Source organism: Euleptes europaea, chromosome 1 (genome assembly GCF_029931775.1).
Source record: "Euleptes europaea isolate rEulEur1 chromosome 1, rEulEur1.hap1, whole genome shotgun sequence".
Classification (NCBI taxonomy): Eukaryota; Metazoa; Chordata; class Lepidosauria; order Squamata; family Sphaerodactylidae; genus Euleptes; species Euleptes europaea.
The window spans coordinates 22,720,557-22,729,391 of NC_079312.1; the positions used below are offsets into that span (position 1 = coordinate 22,720,557).

General features: G+C 49.6%; 1 protein-coding gene across 1 annotated transcript; it reads right to left on the reverse strand.

Annotated features, from left to right (window-relative positions):
- Window positions 1-885: 885 nt before the first annotated feature.
- Window positions 886-5,392, reverse strand: TCF19 (transcription factor 19). Its single transcript, XM_056852045.1, has 3 exons — window positions 5,119-5,392; window positions 2,117-2,744; window positions 886-1,120 (listed from the first exon to the last, which is right to left on the reverse strand). The coding sequence occupies exons 1-3, from the start codon at window positions 5,390-5,392 to the stop codon at window positions 886-888; spliced, it is 1,137 nt and encodes a 378-aa protein (XP_056708023.1).
- Between the last annotated feature and the right edge of the window lie 3,443 nt (window positions 5,393-8,835).

Below are 8,835 nucleotides of genomic sequence, written 5' to 3' on the forward strand. Positions count from 1 at the left end.
TCTCAAACGTTTCTCCCTGGGAACTTGTGGATGCAGGGACAGCACCGCGGAGAGCCAAGAGCCAAACTTCCGTTCCAGCACCCTGGTTTTTTTCCTAGAGGCACAAAAAACATGTTCACACGCACACACACCAGTGTAACGAGCAGAAGGTGTGACAAACAGCTTGCGACCTTTTTGCCCAAAAGCACTTCATGCGACTGGAAAACTAGAATGGATGTACAAACCCCCCAGCTGCTGTGTGTGTGTGTTAACATTTTCATCAGGTTTTGCCGTAGTCCTGAGCCAGCACAACTAAAGGTCTGGGTTTCTTTTTGCTGCAGGCTTGGAGGAACGAGAGCCCTCGGTGACCCAGGACCATCGTCTACGGGCACAGGTTTTTGTGTCCAAACGAGCCTCCTTCGGTCCTGTGCTTTAGCCCATCTTGCTGCACATACGGTGCCGAAGCCCATCCGCTGGCATTGCGTGGACACGCGTCGTGGCCTTGTACATTTTAATCCGTGTGCTTTGGCCTTGCTGCTTTTCAGAGAGGTGGAGCTGGTATTTCTGCAGTGTCTCTTACCCAAGAAAAGGGGTGGTTGGAAAAGGACTCGCTTGGGTTCAGCGAAACCTTCCTGCGATTCCTGTCGAGAGGACAGGCTCCCGCAACCATTTCAGTTGTCACCTGTACGTTCAATTGTCACTTTGTATGTGCACGGTGCTCATCATACTATTTTTTTTTTCACTTGTGCAAAAATTCCACTAGTGTGAGTATCCCCACTTGGCAGTTTCTCAAAAGCTCTAGCGAATCCTCACATGCACATGTAGCATTTGGGTTCGCTGCAGTAACCTCACCCAATTTTTTTTGCGGGGGGACGGGGACTGTTCCTCCCTGTTGCCCCACGTACATTACGAGCGGCAAGCAGTGCAGCGGAAATCTGCCTCTTGGACGGCGCTGTAGCTGCAGCCCACGCAGGCCACATGGAACCAGGCGTCACAGCCGTCACACTGGACCCACTCCACCATCTCGTCCTGGGGAAGGCGGCAGCGGGGAGCCGCGCACGGCTCCGAGGCAGACAGAGTCTGGGAGAAAACTTGGCAGGTGCCCCCGAGAGGGTTCTTCCGGGGCCGGCCACGCCGTTTCCTGCAAAAAAGGATCGGAAAGGAATGCTGTCACTCCTCAACACGTTTTCTAAGCGCCCCGTGCATTTCGCGTATGCCAGTTCTGCAGTCCCTGTAATGCATCCCTGTAAGGTTAGCACTGCAAGTTTTCTAAAAGTTTTGAAGCCATCTTGGGTAGGGGGGCAGAAAATTCAAGAAAAAAATTCTTATCAAACTTAACAACAGAATTTATCATCCATAACTTGGGTGTGCAAAATTGTACTGTTTGACATATGTGAACTGTAGAAATGCGTTTATTCACATAAAATTGCAAATACACCCAAGTGTAGAGAGCGAGAGAGAGAGAGAGCTGCAAACTGCTGTTCTGGCTGGCCTGGTTTCCCCAAGGTGGAGGCCCTTCCCAGCCCTGTGATCTGAGATGGTTTTTACTGAGGCTGTCAAGCACAGATCCCGTGATCCCTTGCAAGCAAAAGCCATGCATTCTCTGCCACTGAGGAACTGCCCCTTCTATTTTTTAAGACTGCCTTTTGCAGAAGTGCCCCCGGAGTGTTTTCCTTCCTCCTTCATGAGAACTTAAAAAAAAGACACGATCTCTCTAGTCCACTAACAGAAAACATAACTTGCAATTAAAATGCAAACTTGGGGATCATAGTGTTGTTTTTCTGGGGTGGCTTATTTAATTAATTAATTAATTATATTTCTAGCCCGCCCTCAGTCCCCAACCAAGGCCAGGCTCAGTGCGGGTAACAACAATTCATTACAATAAAAGAATAAAATTGAAATATGCCTCCCAGTTAAAACGATTAAACATACAATAATGAATTAAGTACATCGATGGCACTTAATCAACAAACCAGCTGCTGAAGAATCAACAGGGCAGTTGATATCCTACCCATGAAAGTACCGAGTCAGACCACTGCTTGACCTAACTCGGATTGGCACAGGCTGTCCGAGTTGGTTTAACCAGAAATAGCCGGGATCAAACCTGGCACTTTCTCCAAAGAAGAATGGGACTCACCCGCTGGGTGTGATGTGAAGCTTTGGTCCCACATCCTCTTGCAAGTTCCTGCTTCTCTCGGGAACCCTCTGCTGGAGCTGCAAGGGGTTGTGGCAGTGCACGTATCTGCCGAACCCCTGCTCCTTCTCCGGCTGCTCCTCTTCAAGCCGGGTGATTTCATCCTCCAACTCCGGCAGCAGCGTATGAGCTGACTTGCGGCGATTTCGAGAGGCTCTCGGCTGGGCCGGCGGCTCTGGACACCGACTCTGCCCCAGGGAGAACGTGAACGGCTGTGCCTTGAGCTTGCTGAGACTGCCGATGGAGCTCAGGATAAGGGTGGCTTTGGGGTGGCAGGAGAAAGAGGTGGGTGAGAGGCGGGGCAGCGGACGGATGCGGTGGTTGCCGGAAGGCAGCACGGGCCGGAAGCCACACGAGAAATCCCCGGGGGCTTTTGGTTCCGTGATGGCGGCAAAGTCCTGGGGTCGCACTTGGACTTTCTGGAAGAGGAAGTAGAACTCGGAGTTGCCATGTGGGGGCGGCAGGGCACAGCCCTCCGGGACTGGGTTGGGGTGGCCAAAGGTCAGAAGATCTCCATCGTTCAGATCCGTCCGTTGGCCATGGGGTATGCGTATGGCATTGATGTAGGTACCTGGAGGGATTAAGAAGGTAAAGATAGTCTCCTGTGCAAGCACCAGGTCATTCCTGACCCATGGGGTGATGTCACATCCCGTCATGGGTTGTAGTATATACCTAGTCCCTGCCCCAGGAGACCCAGCTATTGAGAACAAAGCCTGGTTTTATCTCCATAGCTCCACCCCTGCACTGGCATAGGATTCTGTTTCTTGGTCATGCTAGAGTCTGAGAACATAACCTAGATTTATCCACTTAGAACAGGGGTGTAAAACTCAATTGTTACGAAGGCTGGATATGACATAAATGTCACTTGGTTGGGCAGGGCCATGCCTTGCCAGCCCAAATTGAGAGGGGAGGGGCTGCCTTGCGGTCCAGATAAGAGCTCTCAAGGGGCCGGATCCCGCAGGCCGTATGTTTGACACCCCTGACTTAGAAGAATGAGTGATGTGGAAAATTTTCCACCCCACGTAAATGTAGCATCTTTCTATAGTTGTTAAGGCTATTGTGCTGCAAACCAAACACGTTAGATAGGGTAGATGTGGAATATGAAGCATAGACAAACCCCAGTGCTTGTACATGATCCAGCTGTTACATTGTGTATTTCTGGTGGGAAAAAATTCAGGCTCAAGTTTTCCCAGAAAACCCATCTCACTAGGACAAATGGAGAGCTTTCTTGCCCCAACAGTCAAAGACATCCCTCTTGTCCAAGCGAGAATGTTGGCAGCTAATTTTAGATTACATTGAAAGCCACTTCCTGCACAAAGCGTAATTTTGCTGGCAAATCCGTGTGTGTGTGTGTGTGTGTGTGGGTGTGTAAAGTATATTGGTTCCTTAATCCAGCATCCCCAGAAAGAAGAGCAACATTTATTTATTTATCCTTCTCTCTCCAGGGGGGAGCCAAAGTTCCTTACAGTATCGTTCTCAGCTCCTCCATTTTATCCTCATTACAACCACCCTGTGAGGTAGGTTAGGCTGAGAGAGAGCGACTGGGCCAAGGTCACCCAGCGAGCTTCCATGACAAGAGCGGGCAATCAAACACGGGTCCCCCAGATCCCAGCCTGCCATTCTTAACCGCTACACCACGCTTGTTCTCCAGTTATCCAGCACCACACAATCAAGATACTTGAGATCCCCAAACTTCATTCAGGACACGGCCTGCACCAGTTATGACCCATCAAGCAACATCTGGCCCACCAGGAAGTCATGCATGCCCATTTCCTACTACCTTAAGCTCTTTCCATGTTTAGAATATTGTGATGGAGGAAAACTCTCTCCGTAATCCACATAGAACAACCAGATTAGCAGACTCCCAAGCAGCAAACGTGCAAAACTAAGGCAGGGTCTTAAGTCCCTTTGCCACAAACCCTCCTCTCTCCACTCCAAGGTATCCTGGAGGCTGTGTTAGCTTTGACAGATATGAGATTGCACCAACATTTGCCAAAGTTGTAGAAAAGAGCAAGAGTTCAGGAGCCCATTAAAGACTAACAAAATTTCTGGCAGGGCATGAGCGTTCGTGAGCCACAGCTCACTTCTTCAGAAAGTTCCTGCCCTGCCAAAAATTGTGTTTAGTCTTTAAGGTGCTCCTGGACTCTTGATTTTTTCTACATGGCTACCCACCATGATCTATTTGCCAAAGCGGAAACTGAGAAACTCGCAATGATTTAAACCTTTCTGACTTATGATGACCATGGGCTGCATGAAAATAAAGTCAACTGAGGACTTTGTTTGCTTTTTTGTCTCAAACTGATTTCCCCTTGAAAGGCTTGGTGGTACCCCCACACACTCTCTCTTATTATAACAGGCCACACAATTCCACATGAGCATTAGGATAACTTTCCACAGCACATCTAAGACTTGTGCCCAGAATGCAGGCATGGTTTTAAAAATAAGAAGAGTTGGTTTTTATATGCTGACTTTCTCTACCTTTCAAGAAGAATCAGACCGGTTTACAATCTTCTTCCCTTCCCCTCCACACAACAGTCACCTTGTGAGGTAGGTGGGGCTCTGACAGCTCTAAGAGAACTGTGACTAGCCCAAGGACACCCAGCAGGCTTTGTGTGGAGGAGTGGGGAATCAAACCTCATCCTCCAGATTAGAGTCCAACACTCCTAACCACTATACCATGCTGGCTCTCTAAAGAAGGGCAGGATCTGCCATGGGGTGTATGTATTTAACAAGGCTCGTGTAGCTCTATGCTGAAGGCCAAGTCCCTCAGGAACTTCAGCCCTTTGAAAGATGCGCTACCAGCTGGGGGTTCAACCCTTAGTGGCCCCAGCTGACTACTCCAGAGCAGTCTCCAGTCTCAGCAGCCAGAGTGTAAGAGTGACTGTAAGGCCTGAATTCGGACTGGCCGTCCACGCCCTTGCTGGAAGACCACCTCAAGAACTCACCATGAGTGCTGCAGTCCACCAGGGCAACTCTCCACTCCTCTGCTGCACTGTCAGCATCCCTCTCCGCGTGAATCTCTGCGTGGATCCGGGAGATCAAGGCCGGGTTCTGCTCTGACACCAGCGTGACATCACAGACCTCGGCCCGGCGGCCCAACCGATAGGTACAACTGGGCCTGGCGGGTCGGAAGGTGTACAGGTCCCTATTGGGCGAGTCCTCAGGCGATGCTGGGCCCATTCGAAGTAACTGGAAGCAAGGAAGGGCCTCCGAAAGCATCTTTGGTTCCTTCTGGTTTCCACAGGTGCGGGAGGGGTGCCTATTAGGTATCCTGGGTTCGCTCAGGAGGGGGACAAACTTCTATGAGGTTCCGATGAGAGTCCTGCGGTGGTGGTGACGGCTGTTTAGGTGGTAGGAGGACTCCTAGGTTCGCACAGCAGGTCATAAACCTGTCTTCAACAGTAATAATTGCCGCTCCTTGGAGAACTGAACTTTGATTTAGGTTTGGTATTTATGTCGTTAACCGCCCTGAGCCCGGATAACCGGGGAAGGGGCAGGATAAAAATTGAATGAGATGAAAATAAGTTAAAAAATTCAGTCTCGAGTCCTTCACTGTTCACTTACTGAAAATACAGTAGCACCGGGTGCAAAAGAAAGTAGCTAACAGTGCAACTGGAGATTGCTACAGGTAAGGATGGGTTGTGCTGGATACTGTATGACAAAGTTTCAATGAATCATAAGGTGGAACATCTGGGACTGTTTCAACAACACAACCGACCCATTTATTTTAACCACTACCCTGATCTGCCCTATTGCACCCCAAAAAATAATCATCAGAGTTTTCTCCCAGTCTCGCAATCTGTTTGTCAGAGGGAAATGCTAACCCTAGACGTGGTTCTTGCCCACAGCAACATGCTTAGACATTCTGAAACGCCATTGTCTGAAGGGCTCCTTCCAGTGCAAACTGGATCACAATCCTGGCTGCGGATGCCCTTTGGCCACGAGGCCCTACACCCCTCCCCTTGGCTCTAGGAACCTCCCGGGCCTGCCACAGGGCACGTCGCCCCCTTTACCCTCGACAGGGAGGACTCGCAGTTCATTGGGGCCGTCTGCAAACCCGCTTCCCTTTGCAACACCGCTTCAGAAGAGCAGACTCGTCCCGTTCTAAGACTCACGCCCAGTTAGCCGGGTCGGTCGGTGGCTCGGCTCTGGAACCCTGCGCGCCACGCAGAACCCCCCCCCCCGGTTTCCCCAGCAACGCGGCTCCAGAACCTGCTGCTGCCGGCCCGGCAGGGCTCGAGAACTCCCAAGGCCTTGGCAACGGGGTCCGCGGAGTCTTGCCGCTGGCGAGCGACGCCGGTCGTTTGCACAGGCGCCGCCGCTGCCCGGAGCAGCTGCCCGGGCTCTGAGCGGCGCGCGCTGCTCCTTGATTGGTCAGGCTCAGGCGAGAGAGAGGCGGAAGGGAGCGGCCTCGGCTCCCCCATTGGCCAGATGGTGATTTTGACCCTTCGCCATTGGTTGAAATAGAAAGGGGTGGCCGGGGAGTAATGAGCGCGCGCTGGAGAGGCGGGGCTTGGTAGCTAAAATCCTGATTGGTGGGTGTCTGACAGCAGCGGCTGGGCGGGTGTCCTTCGCGGGGCGCGTTCGATCGAGGGAGGGGTGTTGGGTAGACGTCGGTATCTGGGGCGCATGCGCCGAAGGAGGCTGCTGCCTCTCTTTTCCCATCAGGCGGCCCTTTGTGCGCTCCTTGAGTCTGCAAACCGTGAAGCCCGGAGGATGAATCAGACGGATGGCACCCAAAAGGCTAAAACTTGACCATATTTGTTCGGACAGGACGGTCCATCGATTTCAGTGGAAGATCCAAATAAATAAGTGTAGTTTTAGTATCCCACATTTACATTTTTTAAGGGGAAAGCCTATGCATTAAGGTTGCCAACCTCCAGGTACTAGCTGGAGATCTGCTATAACTGATCTCCAGCCGATAGAGACCCGTTCACCTGGAGAAAATGGCCGCTTTGGCAATTGGACTCTGGCATGGAAGTCCCTCCCCTCCCTGAACCCCACCCTCCTCAGGCTCCGCCCCAAAAACTTCCTGCAGTGGCAAAGAGGGACCTGGCAACCCTATTGCCAACCCATAGTTGGGAAAATCCTAAAGATCTGGGGGTTTAGGATGGGGAGGAAACTCAGTGGTATATAACGCTGGAGTCTACCCTCCGAAGCCAGTTTTTCCATGGGAACTGACCTCTGTAGTTGTTACCACACCCCCACAAACATGTGAAGGTATGTTCGGATTAACATGGGGAATTAGCTTGTGTGCTTGCGCATGAAGCAATTGTCACTTTAAGAGAGCTTACTTTTGGGTAAACAAACATAGGGTCAGGCCCTAAATACAAATCTGTTCATTCCTGCACCAAGCCACCAATTCAGTGTCATACCTTGGTCATACTATTAAACCCAGATTTCTGCTTTTATACACCTGCAAGTATAATAGTCTGTTTGAACAGGCATGGAGTTTTGGAATTCTAAGAACACTCTCCTGGGAATACGGTCTATTGAATAAAACAGGACTTGCTTCAAAGTAGGCCTCTTTAGAACTATTCCTAAATTACCTAGGATTAACTTTTACAGGTGAGAGGCCCTCACCAGGTAGATTGGCCTTGCCTATCTCATGAGGTTCCTGTTGTGGGGAAAGGAAGGGAAGGTGATTGTAAGCTGCTTTGAGACTCCTTCAGGTAGATAAAAGTGAGCTATAAAAACCAAGTCTTCTGCCTCCAGAGTCAGAAGTGTACGCATCTGATATGAGCACACAGGAGGGGATGCACTCAATTTCTGAAATGCAGTCACTGCTGCCACAAGGATGCTTCCTGACAGGCCAGTCTAAGCATCACACTCCTGGTAGGACATGGTACGCAGAACAGCATACCATGATGGCACTCTTCCTAACCAATAAAGCCGATAAGGCGGCCAGAAGCTACCCTTTTAAATCCTGGAATGCTGCTACATTAAATCCTTTTCAAGGATGCTTTAAATGGCCTTTCTAAGCCCTTTTCACACCTTATTTGGTGATGGGTTTGACACTGAATATCTGATAATATCCTTATCGGCATCTGGCTATACTAAAAGTGTAAAACAGATGGAAAGGATTAAACGGTGTTTTGAGAACGTATGAAAATCCTTGGGAAGGGTGTCATAAGTACAACCACAAGACTAGCTTTCCCATGTCAAAATGTATAAAAGAAGGCGCCATTTCTATAGATTTCGGAGGTCTTCCATAAGACCTTCCGTGCAGCGGTGGTACATATAACTATTTTCTGCATATTAAGATCTGTATACTGTTTGCAAATTTCTGTAATAGAATAACAAAATTTAGGCAGAGTCACAGCAACCTGTCTTGTGCTATGGAACTCGCTTTTAAATATATTGACATAAGCAATAAAAAGGATTTTTAAATCCAAGAAGTTGCCTCTTTACCTTGGGATCACTAATTCTATTAAGGTATTGTGCTTGTTAATCAAGTACACAATTTATAGATTTAGTCATCAGTAACGGTATTGAGCCCCTTTCACCTGCACCCAATGATCCTTTCCCCAGCTTCTAATAGAAATATATGAGAGAGTGAGGGTGTGTGTGTGAGAGAGAGATTACATGATTTTTTACATTAAGGAAGCACTTCTAAAACTGGTTTTTGCGGGCTTCTTAGACATTTCACAAACAGCTTTGGC

Bases quoted from the DNA above. Each gene is read 5' to 3' on its own strand.
- TCF19 (XM_056852045.1), bottom strand. From the start codon at position 5,392: ATGCTTTCGGAGGCCCTTCCTTGCTTCCAGTTACTTCGAATGGGCCCA. The intron at 2,745-5,118 runs GTGAGTTCTTGA...TAATCCCTCCAG, and splicing joins GGTGGACTGCAGCACTCATG to GTACCTACATCAATGCCATA. The intron at 1,121-2,116 runs GTGAGTCCCATT...CCTTTTTTGCAG, and splicing joins CTTCACATCACACCCAGCGG to GAAACGGCGTGGCCGGCCCC.